Below are 21,861 nucleotides of genomic sequence, written 5' to 3' on the forward strand. Positions count from 1 at the left end.
CAAATTAAGGTCAATATTCTCAGTTATCTCAAGGAGAACATGCAACATCAAGTTGTAGGATGGCAGAATAGATACCTAACACCAGCAGGGAAAGAAGTTCTCCTAAAGTCTGTTGCAATGGCTATGCCAAATTTCACAATGTCATGCTTCCTCTTGCCGAAAACTACCTGTCAACAAATTGAAGCAGTGCTGGCGGATTTCTGGTGGAAAAATGCACAAGAAAGAAAAGGGATGCATTGAAAGAGTTGAGACAAATTTTGTAAGCCAAAGGAAGTTGGTAGCCTGGGATTCAAAGAGAATGAGGCTTTCAACCAAGCACTTATGGGAAAGCAGGTTTAGAGAATATTAACCAAAAGTCATACCTTAGTGGCAAGAATCTTCAAAGCGAGTACTTCCAATACACTTCCATCATGAATGAAAAGCTAGGGTCGAATTCTTCTTACGCATGAGGAAGTCTCCACACTGCAAAACAGCTAATGAAATTGGGATGTAGAGTGGTGATAGAGAATGGAGAGGATACAAATATTTGGTGTGATCCTTGGATTGCAGACAAACCGGCCATACCAGTTAAAGCTTTAAAAGGGGCTCACCTTCATCATCAGCAAATAGTCTTAAGGTGCAAAATCATGTTAAAGATCTTATCTACCCGGAAGGTAATGAGTGGAATATTGTTAAGAGAGATTTTGGATGAGGAAAACTTTAGAAATATGGAAAAGATCAGACCAGGGAGGCCGAACTGCAAGGACACATATAGCTGGGATGGCTATTGGGTTGCTGTCAACATCTTGTCTAATAAAGATAAGGACATTGTCGTGGAGAAACCTAGCATAGAAGAACTCGAAAAAGCGTTTTGGAAAAAAGATGTAAGCCCCAGGATTCAGCATTTTATGTGGAGTTGTCTAAGTGATTGTTTATTGGTTTGAGTCACAATGAAGTTTAGATATCTTGCAAAAATTAGTATTTGTCCTCATTGCAATTCAAAAGAAGAAGCAGTGAACCACATCCTCTTCCAGTGCTGCTTAATATGTGGTTCTCTCTCCTATTACAGCTCCACCTGAAGGTGAATTGTCAGATTCCCTTTTCTCAAATATTTACAGGGTTTTCAATTTTACAAAAGTATCCCGGGACAAAGAAGATAAGAGGATTTTGGACCCTGCATATTGTGGAGATTATGGAAGTGCAAAAATGATTTCATTTTACGAAGGAGTGGACTATGATGGGCTGAGTGTGATTAATAGATCATTGGAAGGTATGGAAGAATGGTCTAGGAGGCATGATTTTGAGGCTGGAGATAAGGGAGCGCGACATGTGGTGTGGTTCATGGTTCAAGTGTAATGTTGATGGAGCTTGGGCTGTTCAGAAGGAACAATGCGGTGTGGGGTGGGTTTTGAGAGATCATTTAGGCTCTGTCTGTTGGCTAGGGGCACGAATGTTACCCCAGTTAAGATCTCTGCTGGAGACAGAAGCAGAAGCTCTACGGTGGACTGTCTCCATGATGATAATGCTCAACTATAAGCACATTATTTTTTTTAAAAAAAAGATTCCAAGGAATTAATCGATTCAGAAGAATAAAAATAGAAATACAAATCTTATTTGACAAATAACCAAAAAAATAGAAATTAGATTCGTAGAAATAAAAAGAGAGAGAGATATGAAAAAAAAGGAGGAGAGAGAAAAAGAGATTTTAGTTAGTTAGTGAATTTATTTATTTTTTTAGTTTTCACTGCAAGAAAATACAAGCTTAACGAGGAAAATTAACGAGGAAAAACATTCCTTGTAAATTTATGTTGACTTTACGAGGAAATTACGCGGAAAAATAAAATCAGTGTTATTTCCTCGTAAAGTAACGACGAAACAGTTTCGTCGTAAAGTCGATGTAAAGTGACGTGGCTTTTACGAAGAAAGCGTATTTCTTCGTACATTCGACGTAAACTTAGCGTGTTCTTTACGAGGAAATAATTTACGTCTACTTAGCGAGGAAATTTTGAATCCACCAACTTTGTTTGTCACACGTTTTTTTTCGGCCACCTAACTAATTTTCGTCGTAAATTCGTAGGAAAATTACAACTACCAGATTCAAAAATTTTCTATAAATACGGACGTTTGAACATCATTTTAAACACTCCAACAAAAAAAAACGTGAAAGAAAAAAAATGGCTGGCTCCGGGAATATTTTCGAGTTGTGGAAGTGGATGTATATGCATAGAAATGCTAACGGGAGAGTGACGAAAGAATATCTTACGGGGCTGGAGACATTTATACATCAAGCAGATTCAACACCGCTCGCCCAAAAAAGTGGTAAGATGTTCTGTCCTTGTCGGAAATGCAACAATTCAAAATTGGCAAACCGTAAAAATGTTTGGAAGCATTTAATAAATAGAGGTTTCACGCCAAATTACTATATCTGGTTTCAACATGGAGAATGTTATAATTATGATCAGAATGAAGCTAGTAGTAGTAATAGCAATTTTCAGGAAGAACCGGTTGATCATCATTTGCATAATGAACATAGTTACCATCAGGAGGAGATGGTAGATTATGATAGGGTTCATGATATGGTAGCTGATGCATTCGTAGCTCATGATGAAGTTGAAGAACCTAATATAGATGCAAAAAAGTTTTACGAAATGTTAAACGCGGCAAATCAACCACTTTACAGTGGTTGTAGAGAAGGTCTCTCTAATTTGTTGTTGACTGCTAGAATGATGAATATTAAAACTGACCACATTCTATCTGAAAGTTGCATGAACGAATGGGCAAACTTGTTTAAAGAGTATTTGCCGGAAGACAATGTGTCTGCTGATTCTTATTATGAGATTCAGAAACTGGTTTATAGTCTTGGGTTACTTTCGGAGATGATAGATGTTTGCATCGACAACTGCATGATCTACTGGGGAGATGATGAGAAGTTAGAAGAATGTCGATTCTGCAAGAAGCCACGATTCAAGCCGCAAGGACGGGAACGTAATAGGGTACCGTACCAAAGGATGTGGTACCTACCAATTACAGACATATTGAAAAGATTGTACCAATGAGAGCAGACTGCTGGAAAGATGAGATGGCATGCCGAGCATACTCAAACAGATGGTGAGATGACTCATCCATCAGATGCAAGAGCCTGAAAACATTTTAACAATGTACATCCGGATTTCACTAGTAATAGCCAAAATGTGTATCTCGGATTATGCACAGATGGATTTAGTCCGTTCGGAATGTCAGGGAGACAATATTCATCGTGGTCAGTCTTTCTTATGCCATACAACCTGCCACCAGAGATGTGCATGCAACGTGAGTTGCTATTCTTGAACATATTAATACCTGGTCCGAACCATCCAAAAATGTCCCTGGATGTTTTCCTACAACCACTGATAAAAGAGTTGAAGGATTTTTGGTCAACAGAGGTGAGGACGTATAACTGTTCAACGAAGACGAATTTTACGATGCGACGGTCAAGCAGAATCATCAGAAAGCCTGTAAGATTTTCTCCATCGCTCAACTACATTCTGCTCACAGACAGAGGCGAGCCTGAATGTTATGAGGAAGCTATGCAAGTTGATGAGTCGATCAAGTGGGAGCTTGCAGTGAATGACGAGATGGACTCGTTGTTATCCAATCACACGTGGGAGTTAGCAGATTTGCCTAAGGAGAAAAAGACATTGCATAATAAGTGGGTTTACCGAATAAAAGAAGAACATGATGGGAGTAAGCGTTATAAAGCGAGGCTTGTTGTGAAGGGATTCCAACAAAAAGAAGGCGTTGACTGCACTGAAATCTTCTCTCATGTAGTCAAGATGGTGACCATCAGAACGGTTCTTGGGCTGGTAGCACAAAAAGATCTGCATCTTCAACAGATGGATGTGAAGACGGCATTTCTTCACAGTGATTTGGATGAGGAAATTTATATGAAGCAACCCGAAGACTTTGAGATCAAAGGGAAGGAAAGCCTTGTTTGCAAGCTGAAAAGGAGTTTGTACGACTTAAAACAAGCTCCAAGACAGTGGTATAAACGGTTTGACAGCTTTATTAAATGTGTCGGTTTCTTGAGGTGTGGAGCTGACCACTGTTGTTACTTCAAGAGGGTTGAAGAGTCCTACTTGATATTGCTCCTATATGTCGATGACATGCTGATAGTAGGAGCTGACTTGCACGAGATCAATAGCTTGAAGAAGAAACTCTCAGAAGAGTTTGCGGTTAAAGACCTTGGAGAAGTAAGACAAATTCTAGGGATGAGAATCAGTAGAAGCAAGGAAGGTCTTAAGCTATCACAAGAGGAGTATGTGAAGAAATTCCTCAAGAGGTTCAACATGGATGACGCGAAGCCAGTAAGCACTCCCCTGGCAAGTCATTTTCGGTTATCCAGAGAACAGTCTCCAAAGACGGAAGAAGATATGGCATGTATGGATAAAGTTCCATATGCTTCTGCTATTGGCAGCCTGATGTACGCGATGATATGTACAAGGCCAGACATTGCACATGCAGTGGGAGTCGTCAGCAGATTTATGAGCAATCCAAGAAAGGAACATTGGGAAGCCGTTAAGTGGATTTTTTCAGATACCTGAAAGGAAATCCAAGTTTATCGATATGTTTCACGAAGTCTAAGACGGGATTGCAGAGATATGTTGATGCTGACAATGGAGGTGACATTGACAACACGAAGAGCACAACCGGGTATGTCTACACTTTTGGCGGTACTGCAATTTGCTGGGTTTCAAGGTTGCAGAAAAGTGTATCTCTATCAAGCTGTGAAGCTGAGTATGTTGCGGTAACGGAGGCAACAAAAGAGATGATATGGCTACAGTCTTTTCTTGAAGAGCTAGACCATGACAAAGAGAAAAGTGTGTTGTATTGTGATAGTAAAAGTGCCATCGATTTGGCAAAGAATCCGGTTTACCATGCTCGGACGAAGCACATACATCGTCGGTATCATTTCATCAGATCAGCGTTGGAAGATGAAATGTTGGTGCTTGAGAAGATCCCAGGAAGCAAGAATCCGGCAGACATGTTTACGAAAGTCGTGCCGTATGATAAGCTGAGGTTGTGTGCAACAAGCTGAGAAGACCTGAGAAGACCTGCTACATTGATCAAGGTGTGAAGACATATTGAAATCAGTCTTCAAGTGGGAGATTGTAAGTCAAATAACACGTTTTTTGTGTTGGCCGGTGATGGACGGTGAAGTTGGACGGTGAAGGAGGTGATTTTGTCAATAATTATGGCTTTCACATGTCCAAGCTTCTTTTATAAATACTCAACGTAAGGTGAATAGGAAAAGCATCCGAAAACAAGAAAACAGAGAGAGAACGAGAGAAGATAAGAAGAAGAGAAAAAAAAAATCTCACAAAAAATTATTCTTTAAGAAATTACGAGTAATTTCTGAGTGTATTTGGGATCGGGGTGTGAGGTGTGAGCTTGTAAAATTTCCCTGGTTGATAATAAAAGATCTGTAGCAGGTCTGGAGACGTATGCAACTTTGGCCGAACTCCGTTAACAATTTTGTGTGTGTGCTCTTTTCCCGCTCTCATAAATTCTGGTTTTCCGCAAAATTTGACCGCATATTTTCTAACACGCCATTCTCGACGGTTGTCCTCACCTGGAACACCTAGACTTGCGCAAGTGTTTCAACGTAAGACTTGAAGGGGATCTGGAGAAGAGATGCTCCGAGAGGATCAAAGAGTTGAAACGCCCGGATGACTCAACCGCTGATCACCCATATGGATTTAACATTGGGGATTTATTAGGCCCTAACAACTATTATTATTATTATTTTTTTTTGCTAACCGAGTATCCTGGCCCTACCGAGGTAGTCTAGACTAGAGACCGAAGTGAGCATGGACGCTGCCAGGGCGTCACCATGTGCCTCACCGTGTAACGGTCTTCGGTCTTGGGTGCTGCATCCCACATGTAAATTCCGCAGTGGCCAAGGCTCGAACCCAGGGGCGGGCACTCCAGCTGGAGCTCCTATACCACTAGACCAAAGCAACTTGGTTCCAACAACTATTATTGGGATGACTTAAGCGCTGGTTACCCATATGGAGCTAACGTCTATGATTTATCAGACTGCAGCGATGATTATTCGGATGAGTTCTACTAAGTCTACTAGTTACTGAACAATGCAGAGGCACATGTGGTTTTCGCTTGCCTTGTTCAGATTCCTCTGTTCTCTCTGTTTAGGAGTCTCTTTAACTCTCGTTTGAATAATGTGATGATGCTTTTCTTTTTCATTGGTGCCAAGGAGTTGTTCTAAACGGTATTTAATTTAATGGATCTCTTCTGATGAATGCACTTGTGAACTTTGTGTTACTCGTACTTGGAATGTTTTCATTGCTGAGTTAGGAGTCAATTTGTTGAACCAGTGGTTTTGATAATCAAGTATTAAAAACATTGGTTGGATTCGCTTCAGGTTATTGGTATGCTTGGAAATTATATTTTGCATCTTATTGATCTTCTTCTCCAAGTTCTCCTCTAAGATCGTTTCTAACTTTTACACAACTATCTGCAGCTCAAGTAACATGAGAAGCCTTAAACTTGCAATGTGCTATCCTATAACAGACTCTAGATTTTTCCAAAGCAGTTGTGCTTACTCAGGCTCGGCTCATCAAAATTTTAGGCCTTGTGCTAATTAAAATTTGTTTCTATCAAATTATAATTGTATTATCCTATATTAGAAAATTAGGACCCTAATGTTTATTTTCTTTTAACAAAAGCACCCTCGGCCCATGTACGCACTGTGCTTACTTGCGCTATTACATCGAGAGTGAGGATGATGCTCTGGTGGATACGCATGTGAAAATCTTTAGATGTTCCTAGTTTCAATGAACTTGTGTGCTTGTGTTATGTGCCGACCTTGGTACTTACTAGTATGTCTTTTCAGGTTTGCAAGATTTTTGTCTTTCTTCAATAACTACACCCAAGAAAAGTTTAATGGGTTATTGTTTCGTCTTTCTTCGACTATATGATATCTTGATTTGAAAGTTAACATGCCGCCCAAGCCCTAATGTTAGATTGCCCTAAAATGTAATACCATGAAAAAAGTATGGTCATTATTAATAAGTGATGGATACTAAATGTTTTGAACGTTGAAAGTTGAAACTGCTTCACTCTCTTATTTAAATGGACTAGAGACAATCTGACCGGTAAAAGTAAATGGTCCGTCTCTTCCTCTTAGCCGTTGTCATCTTTCTTGGGACCAATATGGTCATTGAGTGATGGTGATGTCTACGAAAAGTTTTGTAACTTGAAACCAATACCCTTTAAATAGATGGACTTGAGACTACTTCGATTATCAGAGAAAAATGGCTTCTTCCTCTTCGTCTTTGATACCGGTGATGAAAGACAGAGAGTGTAGAAGCTGGTCGGAGCTGCCCTATGAATTAACGTCATCCATCCTGCGCAGGCTCGACTACACTGACATATTGGTAAACGCACAGAGAGTGTGTACATCATGGCGTCGCGTCTGTAAAGACCCTGCCATGTGGCGCAAGATTGATATGCGTGACCTAGGAAAATTTCGGTACCTCGTCAAGACCTTGTGCCGTCTGATGTTAGGAGTTTTCAAGGCTCCTAAGACAAATGTTGTAGTATAGTGATTGTCGAACCAGTTCTGAGGGATATCAAAGCACTGAGAATGCAAGTACTCACTTAATCTAAGTGCAACCAATGATTTAGATGGGTTTTAAACTACTACTAATACTAGAAAGCAATAACAAAATGATACTTTCTTGACTAAGGGAAAAGAGAACTCATGGGCATAGAGATTAGACCTTGGGTGATCAAGTATCGAACTAAGTATGGCAAATGATCAATCAAACTATCAACCTTAAGCCTAGACACAATTTTAAGCAAGCTCTATGTCTAGATAAATGCTCATTTGCTAACATATCTCAAACATCAAATGTCTTTGGTTGAATAATATGAAAGCAATCATTACTAACAAGTCTATTAGCTATCTTAGCACCTTTAACAACAAATGTCTTTGGCAAAGTATACTAAAAGCCTAGGAGAGTTGTCTCAGGCATTTCATCAAACACCTTTCGGGTGGGAAATGCCTATTGATCAACTTTTGAGTGGCCAACTCAGAAGATGCATTAGGAATACTCTACTAGCAAGGAACAAGAATGATCTACACTAAAACATCCTAGAACTAACCTAATCACCCTTAATCTCCCTAACCCATGAATTCAAAAGGTGATTACCCACTAATCTCCATGATTCCTCTTAAACCCATATTGGATTTCAGATTAATCATGTAGAGAAACACAGGAAATAGATAAGAACACAGAATTCTCAATAATAAACTGATCAATTCATTCAAAGAGATGACTTTCCAAAGGTTTTTGGTGGTTTTTTCTAAGAACAAAGATGATCCCCCTCTTGGTGGCTCCTAGAGTATTAAAACATAGGTTTAGAAAATAAAAACGTGCATAATGAAATGACAAAAAGGCCCTTGAGAAATCACAAGTTCGAGTAGAAATAAAACGCGCAGCGACCTCAGCCCGTCGCTCCGACAAGTCGCTCTAGGCTTCGGGAGCGACCTCGCTGTGTCGCTGCGAGAGGTCGCTCCGGGTTCGTTCTCGCGTCTCCGGGTGATGAAACCGCGAGCGACTTCTCCCTGTCGCTCCCATAACGTCGCTCCCAGCTGGAGCGACCTCGCTGTGTCGCTCCGAGAGGTCGCTCCGGGCTCGTTCTCGCGTCTCCGAGTGATGAAACCGCGAGCGACTTCTCCCTGTCGCTCTGGTTAGGTTGCTCCAGTAGGGTGATCAGAGCGACTTGGTGGTGTCGCTCCAGACTGGTCGCTCCCATGCCTTGCTCGCCCAATGACCACTCTAAACACTCATTTTTGAGCTCCAAATGCCTCCAAGTGTCCCCAAGAACTCCATGTGGTACTCCAATACCTGATAAGGACTCATGTATGCAAAATGCAACCTAAACATGGCTAAATCCTAATCTATATGATCAAAATGCACATGGATGAATGGATAAAACAATAGAAATATGCAAGATATCAACTCCCCCAAACTTGTTCTTTACTTGTCCACAAGTGAACTTTCTAGAACTCATAGGGAGAGAGGTTGAAGGTGGGAGCTCATAGCCAAAAGAAACACCACTAGCAAACACAATTAGCCCACTCTCTTATTACACTCTAACTTCTCTAGGCCTATCTCAACTCCTTTTGTCCCTACACTCATCATCAAGCATCCACACATTCAAATCTGCCAACTCTCACATTCATTAAGCATAAGATATCAAGTGAATTCTTGCAAATGGTCAGTTGGTCCAAGTCATTTGGTTGGGTAAGGGAAGGCTTTTATTCAAGTGATTCAAGAGGTTCAAAACATATGATCTTTAAGGTGGTTTACTCTCAAAACAAGTAGCCTTGACATTGCACATAATATATCTAAGAAAGGGACCAACTCATGCATACAATGCTCAATCTCCATTGTTCTACCATTTTCCCAAACATATAAGTTACACATTCACTCTCAAATGTCAAACCCAACTCACACCTCTCACCAAAAGATTCTAAAAACATCAGCTCTTTTTCCTTGAAATCTATAAAGGATTTTTCACAACCTCAAAATGTCTCTCAGCTCCTAACAACTTTGCTAGCCCTTTTTTTTTTTTTTTTTTTTTTTAAATTTATTATACCCTTTTTTTTTTTTAGGTTGGGGGCCAAGACTTTTCAAAACTAGAGCTGGAGGTTCTCTACTTATCCCAATAAATCAATTCACTTGAGCACAAGAATCTATCCTTTTTATTTCTCCCAAATCATGATTACAACGCTCACCCTCCCACCTATAGCTAGACAATAGAGTGTCCAATCCAGCAAAAATGAAGATCAAGCATTGTCGTTCCCGATACTCTCAACATTATGCACATGTAAAACTTTCCGAAGAAGGCCTCACTCATCAAACAATGAAAGCTTAAAAGGAAGGAAAGGTTTTGGGAGTGGTCTACCACTAGAGTTTGTCAAAAAGAATGGCATAAAAGATGTGACAACTCAAGTGTGTATAGCCATGACTCAGTACACAAGAGACCCTAAGCAAGAAGCATTAAGTTCATTCAGTTCAAATAAGGTTGTAGCTGGCTTCAAAGACTGAGTTTCTACAATCAACAAGTTTCAAGAAGAGTTTTCAAGGCTCTCAACATACAAGTCTTTTCGAGAGGTGCATGGCTACTCAGGTGCAACGTAGTGTTCTTTACAAGGCATTTAAAATCATTGCTCCCAATGCAAGTGAATGCAACCTATATGCTCTAGACTCTCCTAATGGTGCAAATGATGCAAACTAAATGAAAAATCTTTTTTTTTTTATGCAAATAGGTGTGCAATGCATGACTCAAATGAAACACAATCAAAGCAAACATGATCAAATGCTTGGTACCTCCCCCAAACTTGAGATACACAGTCTCTGTGTTGTCAAGGAGAGAGAGATACCCAAAAAGAGAAAACTAATATGCAAAAACGAAATGGTATATACAAGGGAAAGTAGTGGGTTACCTTCTATGGAGAATGAGTAGAGGGAGATGCTCCCTCCCATCGTTGTCAGGTGGTAACTCTTCAAGGTGCTCATCAGTAAGAGTGCCCATCTCTTCAATGTAGAAGACTTGCCCGAACACAGTTGGTTTCTTCATTTTCTCCTTGATGTCAAAGTGGAGAACATGCCCTTTACCCAAATGGAGATCAATCGTGCCCTCTTTCACCTTAACAATTGCTCCTGCTGTAGCTAAGAATGACCTTCCAAGAATCAATGGGTCCTGAGCCTCCTCACCCATCTCAAGCACCACAAAATCTGTAGGTATCTCATACCTTCCAATCTTCACAGGTAGGTCCTCTAAGATGCCCACAGGGTACTTCACTGAACGATCAGCTAACACCAGAGAGAGTTTACACTTCTTGTACTGAGTGAATCCAAGCTTCTTTGCAACAGACAAAGGCATCACACTGACACTAGCTCCCAAATCGCAGAGACATTTCTCAAATACCATAGGTCCAAGAGCACAAGGTAGTGTAAAGCATCCTGGATCCTCTAACTTCTCTGGAACATCAAGCCTTTGGATGATGGCACTGCACTCATGGGTAAGAATCATCATGCTTTCCATTTCCTTCTTCTTTTCAGCTACAACATCTTTCAGGAACTTGTTGTATTGAGGAATCAACATGAAAGCATCGATGATAGGCATTGCAACCTGAGCTTCAGTCATTTGCTTGTCAAACAAAGCCTTGTACTTCTCTAGCAGCTGCCTCTTGAATCTACCAGGGAATGGTAGTTTGGGTTCATAGGGAGGAGGAACAAAAGAATTCTCACTTGCTGGAGCAAGAACTTCACCATCTTTCACTGTTTTCTTCGCTTCCCCAACCTTTCCTTTACCCTTGGCTTCCACAATCTTCTCCAAGATTTCATCATTGATTTTCTCATCAACAATCACCACTTCATCATCTAAGTTGATGGCCACCTCCTCACCTAGTTTCTCAGCATCCCTGGTGAGGGCTGTAGGAGGTAACTGCTTACCACTCCTAAGGGTGATAGCTTTGGCCTCCTTGGGGTTTTGGTCAGATTTTCCAGGTAGAAATCCTTGCTGGCGAGTCTGGTGAGTATTCATGGAAGCAAACTGATTCTCTAAATTCTTGACTGTAGAAGCAAGATGTGAGAACTTGTTGTTGAGCTCATTGTAGCTCCCATCAATCTTGGAATGAAGGTTCTTCAACTCATAACCAACATGCTTCTCACTTCTAGTCTGAGACTCCAAGATTTGTTTCAGCAGGGTGTCAGTGCTGCTCTCTTGAGGAGCAGAGGAGCCAGATGAGGGGTTTTGCTGAGGTTGATAGCTGCCTTGCTGGTTGTTTCTAGGCGGATAACCACTCTGTTGGTTGTTGGGATATGATTTCTGTTGGTAGTTGTTGTACTGAAAGTTGGGCTCTTTTTTGTACCAGCTACCATTGTTGTTGATGAAACACAGCTCTTCCTGACCTTCCAGACCCTCAACCTCATGGACAACAGGTGGTGTATCTTGGCTTGGGTTACCAACAAAGTGCAGCTGCTCTTGTGTGGCTTTATCAGCAAGGAGGATGTCTATCTTATCCTGTAGAGCTTTCAACTCCTTCCTCGTCTGCTTATCATCTGTTCGGCTGTTTCTGTCATGGTCTCCACTGTAAACTGCATCACTCTTTACCATGTTGTCAACCAGCTCCTCTGCATCTTCCTCAGTTCTCCCCAAGAAGAACCCATTGCTAGCTGTATCCAGTCTGGCCCTGTACTTAGGAAGAGCACCACGGTAGAATGTGCTCAGTAAGCTCTCCTTAGAGAAACCATGGTGTGGGTATTGAGCTTGGTAGCCCTTGAATCTCTCCCAGGCTTCACTGAATCCTTCCAAGTTCTTCTGTTGGAAACTGGAGATCTCATTTCTCAGCTTAGCAGTTCTTGAGGATGAGAAGAATTTCTCCAAGAATGCTCTCTTGCACTCATCCCAAGTGGTGATAGAGTCGCTGGGTAGAGACTTCTCCCACTGACGTGCCTTATCCCCCAAAGAGAAAGGGAATAACTTCAGCTTTAAGGCATCCTCTGACACACCATTGGTTTTTGACAACCCACAGTAGCTGTCGAACCTGTCCAAGTGATCGAATGGGTCCTCTAAAGCCAAGCCATGATATTTGTTGTTCTCGATCACGTTGAGGAGTCCTGACTTGACCTCAAAGTTGTTGGCTGCCACAACCGGTGCTCGGATTCCTAGTCTATGACCAAGAATGTTGGGCCGGTCATAAGTACCAATGGGTCGAGCTGCTCGCGGTTGGTGTTCTGCCCCTTGCGGTGGATCTGCCATATCAATATCCAATCTCTGCAAGTGGGCTTGTTGTTCTTCTTCTCTTCTAGCTCTAGCACACTCCCTCTCGAAAGCTCTGATGTCTGCTACTATTGGAACTAGGTTTGATGGACCCCTGCTCCTCAAGTTCATACACCTGAAAGTTAAAGGTAGGTGAAGAAGAAGAATTAGTAACAAAAAAAAATAAAAATGACTTAGTCTCAAGTAAGTGACTAAATCTCAATGTTCAATCTACTCAGAATTTGGCAACGGCGCCAATTTGATGTTAGGAGTTTTCAAGGCTCCTAAGACAAATGTTGTAGTATAGTGATTGTCGAACCAGTTCTGAGGGATATCAAAGCACTGAGAATGCAAGTACTCACTTAATCTAAGTGCAACCAATGATTTAGATGGGTTTTAAACTACTACTAATACTAGAAAGCAATAACAAAATGATATTTTCTTGACTAAGGGAAAAGAGAACTCATGGGCATAGGGATTAGACCTTGGGTGATCAAGTATCGAACTAAGGATGGCAAATGATCAATCAAACTATCAACCTTAAGCCTAGACACAATTCTAAGCAAGCTCTATGTCTAGATAAATGCTCATTTGCTAACATATCTCAAACATCAAATGTCTTTGGTTGAATAATATGAAAGCAATCATTACTAACAAGTCTATTAGCTATCTTAGCACCTTTAACAACAAATGTCTTTGGCAAAGTATACTAAAAGCCTAGGAGAGTTGTCTCAGGCATTTCATCAAACACCTTTCGGGTGGGAAATGCCTATTGATCAACTTTTGAGTGGCCAACTCAGAAGATGCATTAGGAATACTCTACTAGCAAGGAACAAGAATGATCTACACTAAAACATCCTAGAACTAACCTAATCACCCTTAATCTCCCTAACCCATGAATTCAAAAGGTGATTACTCACTAATCTCCGTGATTCCTCTTAAACCCATATTGGATTTCAGATTAATCATGTAGAGAAACACAGGAAATAGATAAGAACACAGAATTCTCAATAATAAACTGATCAATTCATTCAAAGAGATGACTTTCCAAAGGTTTTTGGTGGTTTTTTCTAAGAACAAAGATGATCCCCCTCTTGGTGGCTCCTAGAGTATTAAAACATAGGTTTAGAAAATAAAAACGTGCATAATGAAATGACCAAAAGGCCCTTGAGAAATCACAAGTTCGAGTAGAAATAAAACGCGCAGCGACCTCAGCCCGTCGCTCCGACAAGTCGCTCTAGGCTTCGGGAGCGACCTCGCTGTGTCGCTGCGAGAGGTCGCTCCGGGTTCGTTCTCGCGTCTCCGGGTGATGAAACCGCAAGCGACTTCTCCCTGTCGCTCTGGTTAGGTCGCTCCAGTAGGGTGATCAGAGCGACTTGGTGGTGTCGCTCCAGACTGGTCGCTCCCATGCCTTGTTCGCCCAATGACCACTCTAAACACTCATTTTTGAGCTCCAAATGCCTCCAAGTGTCTCCAAGAACTCCATGTGGTACTCCAATACCTGATAAGGACTCATGTATGCAAAATGCAACCTAAACATGGCTAAATCCTAATCTATATAATCAAAATGCACATGGATGAATGGATAAAACAATAGAAATATGCAAGATATCACCGTCACATTCTCGATCTTAGCCAAGGAGGCTTGGTTGAGCTTGACATGTGGTATATCGGTTCTGATTCTCTCCTCGACTATATCGCCGATAGGTTCGCTCTCTCCAATTTCTTTTGTGAATATGTTTACTTTTCTTCAGTTTTTAACTTTTTACACGCAATTACTTGTAGGTCAAGTAACCTGAGAAGCCTTAAACTTGACTTAATCTCTATGATAACAACTGATGGACTTACAGAAGCGCTTGGGAAGCTTCCATTGCTTGAAGAACTCGAGCTCTCGCGCTACACATTGTCTGGAGATTCTCTGAGAGTTGTAGGCCAGTCTTGTCCTAAACTGAAGACACTGAAGTTACACTCCCTTAAGATCCGGCCTCCTGGTTACGGGTACGGGTACGATGATGATGCTCTGGCCATCTCTGAAACATTGCATGGACTTCGCTTCCTCCTGCTTTTTGGAAACTGTTTGACAAAGGTCGGTTTAAATGCCATTCTCGATAATTGTCCTGATTTGGAGCATCTTGATTTGCGTCTCTGTTTCAACTTTAAACTTGTCGGGGATCTGGAGAAGCGGTGTTCTGAGAGGATCAAAGTTTTGAGACGACCTTTTGACTCTCCTGAGTGCCCATATGATGAGAGGGAGATCCATGCTGATATATCTGACGATGAGGTCCCTTTCGTGCCAGATGTTAATTCTTACGATATCTTCGAAAGTGACAGTGACTACTCTGACAGCGATTAAGACAACCCGCTGATGAAATATGTTTTCGAGATGCATTGTCTTCGTTCGTTATCTCTTCACTGTGGTTTCTGTGGACTTTCTTGTCTAATAGCATGCGTCATTTGCTTTTGCAGAACTCTTATTTTTTCTATGTTAACTTATTATGAATCTATTCTACAATGTTAAATAAATCCTTCTGCAAGTTAGAATTGTCCAAAATAATGTTCTGTTTAAAAATGAGAAATAATAGGAAACGCAAAAATGAGTTATGTAATAACACGGTTTTGTCTTCAGTAAAACAAATCAGAATTCTTAAATAAACATTAATCATATCTATGGCCCTGTTCTGCTTCAGGTTGAAATGTTTCATCATTATATGGTAGCGGAACGGTCAGAGAATCTCTGTTAAAACTACTGAGGTTTTGGTGCAAATCAATCAACAGCAAAGTTCCTTGTGGCTGAAAAAATGGCCAAACGAGCACCATATCGAGCTCTGGTCTAGTAATCTTAATCCCTTGGCACCCAAGTTGCGTGATCTGAAATATTTTTTTTGTTTAACATGAGATACTTTTCACATCATTTTTTTTGTTAACATGAGCTCTGGTCTAGTAATCCCTTTGCATCTTACTGTTCTTCTGTAAAGATTATATCATGTTTCTAACTCTTGCATGCATGCAACTATCTGCAGTTCATGTAATCTGAGAATCTCTCGAGGTTTCATACTGCTCATCGTCAGCAAAGTCTATGAAAGTCGTAGGTAAGTTTTGTCCAAATCTGGAGACATTGAAGTTAAACTCGCGGTGCTTTTACTTGTGGCCTTACATCGAGAGTGACGATACGCATGTGAAATCATTAGGAAATTTAATTTTAGGTGTTCCTAGTTTCAATGAACTTGTTTATCCTTGTGTTATGTGACCGACCTAGTACTAATGTCTTTTTGCATTTTTAAGGTTTTATTTTTTTCTCTGCAATAACTACACTGAATAAAAGTTTTATGTGTGATTGTTTCATCTTTCTTCGACCAGGTCTTTGAAATCTGACTATTTTCCACGGCCCATGTGTGTACTAGAATTACGATACCTTGATTTAACAGAGCATGTTCATTGCAATAATTCTTAAGTGGGTTCTTAATTAGTCATTATTTTAGTAATAAATTTAAGTTAAGAATTTATGTTAAGAAACACTTAATTTTGGTCCTCCAATGGTAGTTTCTTAAGCTAAGAGTTCTTAAAAAAAATTATTAAATTTTTTTCTTTTTGATCAAAGATAAGAAAGTGTAGTTTTGAGATTATTATTAAGAAGATACACCAGTTTATATCATCATTTCTGAAGTCATAAACAAGAGCTTCCTATACAAAAAAAGGGGAGATAAACAAAATGGAGTTACCGTGCCTGGTCCCTCAGAGCATGGTCCTCCAACTAAAGCAACGATCCTAGCACCAGTCCCAGGGAAACAAGCTCCAAGCAATCCCGCAGCCACACTCAAAGCCACTCCAATACACCGCTGTGCAGGCCACTGATCCGTCTGCAGCTCATCCAACAGCTCATCCTTTTTGCCGTGATAGATTATCTGTTCCATACGCAAATAAATGGTCAAAAACTAAACAAAACTGAATCATCCCTGAAACAATTCATCAACAACCAAATCAATCTACACATGCAAATAAATCTCCAAGCTGAATCACTACTCAAAAGTCCCTATCATGGTTATGATTGCTTACCTCGTACTTAATATGAGGGATCTCAGGGAAAACCTCTCCCTTCCAATCATCAGAAACACTACACTTCCCTCCCGAATCCGCAGGCCACGTTGGTGGATCAGCAGACTTCACACGAATCAAATCAATAAACTTTAGAAGCATATCAGAAACGTTTTAGTGATCGAAAGACTCGAGCTTTGAACTTACCACTAGATATAAGGCAGCGTTTAAGCAGAGAAAGATCATAAAAATCTCAACGTTCTTCATAGTGTTCAACCAGACGAACAAAACCCTGAACAATAGTGTGATTGGTGAGGATAAAACAACACTTTGAATAATAACACTAAATATTCATAATCGAAAGCTCATAACCCAGAAAACCCACCTGGGAAGAAGAACACAGTTCTATAAAAAAAACTCAGTTGATGTAACCGAAAGAGATAGAGTTTAAGCCCAAAGCTTTGTGAAGATAAGTATAAAAGAGTAAGGATTAAACATAGACTTGATTGACTTCTTATGGGAGAAGATGTGAGTCACAGAGGCGAGAGAGAGGGAAGAAGGAGGAAGAATCGCGGCGGATCGTCTTCGGAATCTAGGTCGACGGAGGAGAAGAGGAAGCACTCGACTTCGTTGGCCATGGAAGGCAGAAGATACCGATCAAAGCTTGATCATACAGCCTTCCTGCGACGATTGGTGCCAGAGAGATTCAACGGTAAAGAAGAACCAGATTCTTCGTCGGGTTCAACTTTTTTTTTTCCTTTCAAACACCTGTCTCATAAGAAGCGTTTCTTGCAGCCCTTAATTAAGACCCGCCTCTTAGATAAATGGCTATTTTCCTTTTAGTTTAATTACTCATTATACTAAGAGTCACACTTAAGATACCCCAATAAACATGCTCTAATGTTACTTTGCCTAAACTATGTTGTAGATACGTTATGTCATGAATATATGGTCTTTTTGAAACTGCTTCACACACTGACACACTTATATAATGAACTTGAGGCAGTTTGACCATTGAGAGACAATGGACTCTTCCTCGTCGATGTTGTCATATTCCTTGGGACCATATGGTCATTGAGTATTGGTTATGTTTACGAAGAAAAGTCTTGGAACTTGAAAGTTGAAACTAATTCAAAATGCATAAACTAGCGTGGTGAAAAGCCCTAGTATATAAGTTAAAAAAAAAAGCCCTAGTATATAAGAAAAGTATTGAAAGTTGAACCTAGTTCACACACTTATTTAATGACCTAGAGGCAGTTTGACCATTCAGAGAAAATGGCCTCTTCCTCTTAGCGCCGTTGCCGTCTTCCTTGGAAACATATACGTCCCAAAAAAAAAAGTCACTTAGTGATGGCGATGTCTACCAAAAGTCTTGGAACTTGATACTACTACTTCACTCCCTTTATTTAAATAGATGGACTTGAGACTGTTTGATCATCAGACCAAAATGGCCTCTTCCTCCTTGACTCAGGTTATGGAAGACGGGGAGTGTAGAAACTGGTCGGAGCTTCCGTATGAATTAACGTCATCGATACTGAGCAGGCTCGATTCGATTGACATATTGGAAAACGCTCAGAAAGTTTGTACATCATGGCATCGAGTCTGTAAAGATCCTGCCATGTGGCGGAAGATTGACATGCTTAACTTTGGAGATAAGAAGTACAACCGAGAGATCATGTGGCGTCACGCAGTCGATCGTAGTCAGGGAGGCTTGCTTGAGATTGACATTTCGTGTTTCGGTTCTGATTCTCTCCTCAACTACATCGCCGATAGGTTATAAGTCTCTCTCTCTCTCAATTTTGTATAGGTTAGTTCATAGCAGATGTCACGTGGTGCTAGGAAAATTTCTTTTGTGAATATGTTTTTTTGTGTGTGTCTTATCGTTATCAGTTTCTAAACTGTTACACGCGATTACTTGCAGAAGCCACTGGGCAGCTTCCATTGCTTGAAGAACTCGAGATCACAGAATTCGCAATGTGGGGAGGTTATCTGAAAGTTGTAGGCCAGTCTTGTCCGAAACTGAAGACATTGAAGTTAATCCGCTTTGATATCGAGCCTCCTTTTTACGTGAGTGACGATGATGCCCTAGATATTGCTGGAACAATGCATGGACTTCGCTTCCTCCAACTTTTTTCAAATGGTTTAACAGATGCTGGTTTAAAAGCCATTCTTGATAATTGTTCTGATCTTGAACATCTTGATCTTAATCATTGTTTCAATGTTAACTTTTCCGGAGATCTGGAGAAGCGTTGTTCTGAGAGGATCAAAGTTTTGGTACGACCTGGTAGTCCGAGAATTTTTGATTTTTCTATATTTGAGGACCTCGTCCTGCTAGATAGTGATCATGACCAGTAATTTAGCAGGTGATAGTGACTATTCTGACAGCGATCTATATGAGATTTAAGATGACCCTTTGGTGAAATCTGTGTTTCTAGATGCATTGTTTTCGTTGGTGAAATGTTTCAGTATTCAACTTGTTTATGAGTACATTATTTTCTCTGTAATGCATCTTTTCCTTTTCGCAAGTTAAAATAGCTCAAAATAACTGTCTGGAGATTGTAACTTTAAAAATCAGAAAGAGCAAGACAAAGCATATCATACTTTCTCTCAGCAAAATCCTGAGAAAGCAGCGGATGATCTGTTATTCTTAATAATTGAGGAGGAGATATGTTCACCATCACGATCACACGACACGTTGAACACGCTAGAGAAGCCTCACAAGCCCCTGAAGATTAAGTAAAAAACCAATTGTTAATATTTGAACCAAGGTTTAGTAATAAACCTTATATGGGAGCATAACGATCAGAGCATCTCTGCAAAAACGAATGAGGTTTTGGAACAAATCCATCAACTGCAAAGCTCCTTGTGGCTGAAGGTATTGCCAAACGCAATCCATCAAGCTCTGGTCTTGCAATAACTTTATTTGTGCTATGAAGACTAGTCAACCCGAGGAGCTGATAATTCGAATGGCAAGACTGGGTGATGAACTCGTTCATGTACTCTTTCTCGGTAACTCCATAAGCAGTTTTAGTGGATGTATGTATGTGCCCTCTTCAATGCCTCAGAGCATCTTCAACTTATTGCTATTTTACCTTTATTATTGTTTTGGAATCAATTTCATTCCAATCCATTGATGCGAAATTCATCTCTATTATAGAGATCCTCTATTTTAGAGAAGAATATAGCAAAATCCATTGGAGATGATTTCAAGAGTAGCTTTTGAGCATGTAAGTTTTAAACATTTTCCTTGCAACGCAAGTCACAAATTCCTTAAAAAAACTGGGCTGCTTTTTGGTTCAGTTTAGAAAGGCTTAAATTAACACAACTTGTGAACATGATTAAAGACTGGGCTTACTATACTTAAGCCTGAATTATTTTGTTATCACATGTTTTTTTTGAATAATTAAACTAATTTTGTTATTACATGTTACTACGAGGACCGAACCGTAAATAAGAGACGGAAGCAGAACGCCCAAAAAACCTAGTTTTTGCACCTCCCAAAATCTCATCGACTCAGGTGATGAAAGAAGGAGAGTGCATAAAGTGGGCGGAGCTTCCGTATGAACTAACGTCATCCATCCTGCGTAGGCTCAGCTCGATAGATATATTGGAAAACGCTCAGAGAGTGTGTAGATCATGGCGTCACGTATGTAAAGACCCTGAGATGTGGCGTAAGATAGACATGCGTAACCTAGTAGACGTGGGGTACACCCTCGAGATCATGTGCCGTCATGCAGTCGATCGTAGCCAGAGAGGCTTGGTTGAGATTAACATTTGGCATTTCGCTACTGATTCTCTCCTCAACCACATCGCTGAAAGGTTATAATTAAGTCCCTCTCTTAATGTTATTTGTCTTTTAGTTGCCTTCGGTTTTTTGAACTATAATTACTTGCAGGTCAAGTAACCTGAGAAGCCTTAGACTTGTAATGTGCTCTCGAATAACAAACGATGGACTTGCAAAAGCACTTGCGAAGCTTCCACTGCTTGAAGAACTCGAGTTCTCATACTGCCCACTCTCAGTAGAATCTCTGAGGCTTTCGGACCGGTCCTGACGCTGAAGCTGAACCGCCTGAGGTTGATGCGTTTGTTTTCCGTACGAGAGTGACGATGATGCTCTAGCAATCGCTGAAACAATGCCCAAACTTAGCCACCTCCAGCTTTTCGCAAACAAATTAACAGACGCTGGTTTAAACGCCATTCTTGATAATTGTCCCAACCTTGAACATCTCGATCTACGTGAATGTCGCAGCGTTAAACTTTCAGGAGATCTGAGGAAGCGGTGTTCCAAGAGGATCAAAGTTTTGAGAGAACCTTTTGGTTGCATCATGCTTACTCATGTCTTGGAACTTATTTACGATATGTTACACATCTCAAGATGATTATCCGTATGCCCCTTGTTACCAGTTTAGTAAAAGTTTGTGAGTTTATTCTGCTACATTAAAGATATCAAGGACGTTTGCCAGTGAGAATTAAAGCTTTTTTATTCAAAAGTAAGACCGGATAATAAACGCAAAGTTGAGACATTGTTTTCTCTCAGTACACAACCATCAAAAAAATCTTAAAAGAGACATTAATCGTCTTTATGGTCTTGTACTGCTTCTGGTTCCATTAAATTGTAGCATTACGATGGGACCGTCTCTCCGAAAACTAATGAGATTTTGGAACAAATCCATCAACCGCAAAGTTCCGTGTGGCTGAAGGAATGACTAAACGTACACCATCAAGCTCTGGTCTTGCAATGACCATGCATCCTAGTCGTGATCTGAAACATTTCTTTTGTTAACATGAGATATAGATCTTTTCTTTTTGGTTTAAGAGAAAGAGAGGGAATTTACGTTTCTATGTAATGATAACACTGAGCCCGAAAGCAGGATCAAGCATATCATTCTCATCATCTGTTGGTTCTTCAAGTTTTTTTTTTGTAGTATTATGTATCATCTTAATACAATTCCAGCTACTTTTCTATAAGCAAAGTCCTGGTTTCAGAGAAAGCAGATGATGATCCGTTATTATTAA

General features: G+C 40.4%; 5 protein-coding genes, 1 non-coding gene and 1 pseudogene across 10 annotated transcripts; 5 read left to right on the forward strand and 2 right to left on the reverse strand.

Moving 5' to 3' along the window:
- Positions 1-5,178: 5,178 nt before the first annotated feature.
- Positions 5,179-15,293, forward strand: LOC125593251 (putative F-box/LRR-repeat protein 23). Of its 4 annotated transcripts, none has more exons than XM_048769598.1 (5): positions 5,179-7,488; positions 9,800-9,807; positions 13,289-13,302; positions 14,422-14,520; positions 14,599-15,184. In XM_048769598.1, the coding sequence occupies exons 1-5, from the start codon at positions 7,290-7,292 to the stop codon at positions 15,164-15,166; spliced, it is 888 nt and encodes a 295-aa protein (XP_048625555.1). In that variant the 5' UTR covers positions 5,179-7,289; the 3' UTR covers positions 15,167-15,184. The 4 variants fall into 4 exon arrangements, with proteins under 4 accessions (XP_048625555.1, XP_048625554.1, XP_048625553.1 ...); XM_048769597.1 differs by lacking the exons at positions 9,800-9,807; positions 13,289-13,302 and adding exons at positions 10,476-10,487; positions 14,055-14,076; XM_048769596.1 differs by lacking the exons at positions 9,800-9,807; positions 13,289-13,302 and having other exon boundaries at positions 5,179-7,537.
- On the forward strand, positions 12,299-12,405 carry LOC125593579. The gene has a single exon (XR_007329482.1). It is a non-coding gene; the product is annotated as a small nucleolar RNA R71 (small nucleolar RNA).
- Positions 15,294-16,260: 967 nt separating the features above from the next.
- Positions 16,261-17,754, reverse strand: LOC106414164 (protein transport protein sec23-like). Of its 2 annotated transcripts, XM_013854873.3 has the most exons (4): positions 17,231-17,754; positions 17,053-17,137; positions 16,867-16,971; positions 16,261-16,715 (listed from the first exon to the last, which is right to left on the reverse strand). In XM_013854873.3, exons 2-4 carry the CDS (start codon positions 17,110-17,112, stop codon positions 16,458-16,460), a joined length of 423 nt encoding a protein of 140 aa, XP_013710327.1. In that variant the 5' UTR covers positions 17,113-17,137; positions 17,231-17,754; the 3' UTR covers positions 16,261-16,457. The 2 variants fall into 2 exon arrangements, with proteins under 2 accessions (XP_013710327.1, XP_022565654.1); XM_022709933.2 differs by having other exon boundaries at positions 17,053-17,753.
- A 402-nt stretch (positions 17,755-18,156) lies between these two features.
- Positions 18,157-18,690, forward strand: LOC125575275 (F-box protein SKIP19-like). Its single transcript, XM_048769600.1, has one exon. The coding sequence runs from the start codon at positions 18,260-18,262 to the stop codon at positions 18,623-18,625; it is 366 nt and encodes a 121-aa protein (XP_048625557.1). The 5' UTR covers positions 18,157-18,259; the 3' UTR covers positions 18,626-18,690.
- Positions 18,691-18,819: 129 nt separating this feature from the next.
- On the forward strand, positions 18,820-19,200 carry LOC106413257 (F-box protein SKIP19-like). The gene has a single exon (XM_048770134.1). The coding sequence runs from the start codon at positions 18,820-18,822 to the stop codon at positions 19,198-19,200; it is 381 nt and encodes a 126-aa protein (XP_048626091.1).
- A 1,015-nt stretch (positions 19,201-20,215) lies between these two features.
- On the forward strand, positions 20,216-21,822 carry LOC106414694 (annotated as a pseudogene).
- On the reverse strand, positions 21,493-21,783 carry LOC125593469 (adrenodoxin-like protein 1, mitochondrial). The gene is made up of 2 exons (XM_048770135.1): positions 21,700-21,783; positions 21,493-21,618 (listed from the first exon to the last, which is right to left on the reverse strand). Exons 1-2 carry the CDS (start codon positions 21,781-21,783, stop codon positions 21,493-21,495), a joined length of 210 nt encoding a protein of 69 aa, XP_048626092.1.
- Positions 21,823-21,861: the final 39 nt, after the last annotated feature.

Source organism: Brassica napus, chromosome C9 (assembly GCF_020379485.1).
Source record: "Brassica napus cultivar Da-Ae chromosome C9, Da-Ae, whole genome shotgun sequence".
In the NCBI taxonomy this organism is placed as follows: Eukaryota; Viridiplantae; Streptophyta; class Magnoliopsida; order Brassicales; family Brassicaceae; genus Brassica; species Brassica napus.

Bases quoted from the DNA above. Each gene is read 5' to 3' on its own strand.
- LOC125593251 (XM_048769595.1), top strand. From the start codon at position 7,290: ATGGCTTCTTCCTCTTCGTCTTTGATACCGGTGATGAAAGACAGAGAG. The intron at 7,515-14,410 runs GTCAAGACCTTG...ATAAAACAATAG, and splicing joins TAGGAAAATTTCGGTACCTC to AAATATGCAAGATATCACCG.
- LOC106414164 (XM_013854873.3), bottom strand. From the start codon at position 17,112: ATGAAGAACGTTGAGATTTTTATGATCTTTCTCTGCTTAAACGCTGCC. The intron at 16,972-17,052 runs GTAAGTTCAAAG...ATTCGTGTGAAG, and splicing joins ACGCTGCCTTATATCTAGTG to TCTGCTGATCCACCAACGTG. The intron at 16,716-16,866 runs GTAAGCAATCAT...CGTATGGAACAG, and splicing joins TCCCTCATATTAAGTACGAG to ATAATCTATCACGGCAAAAA.
- LOC125575275 (XM_048769600.1), top strand. From the start codon at position 18,260: ATGGACTTGAGACTGTTTGATCATCAGACCAAAATGGCCTCTTCCTCC.
- LOC106413257 (XM_048770134.1), top strand. From the start codon at position 18,820: ATGTGGGGAGGTTATCTGAAAGTTGTAGGCCAGTCTTGTCCGAAACTG.
- LOC125593469 (XM_048770135.1), bottom strand. From the start codon at position 21,783: ATGATACATAATACTACAAAAAAAAAACTTGAAGAACCAACAGATGAT. The intron at 21,619-21,699 runs GTTATCATTACA...TGTTAACAAAAG, and splicing joins ATCCTGCTTTCGGGCTCAGT to AAATGTTTCAGATCACGACT.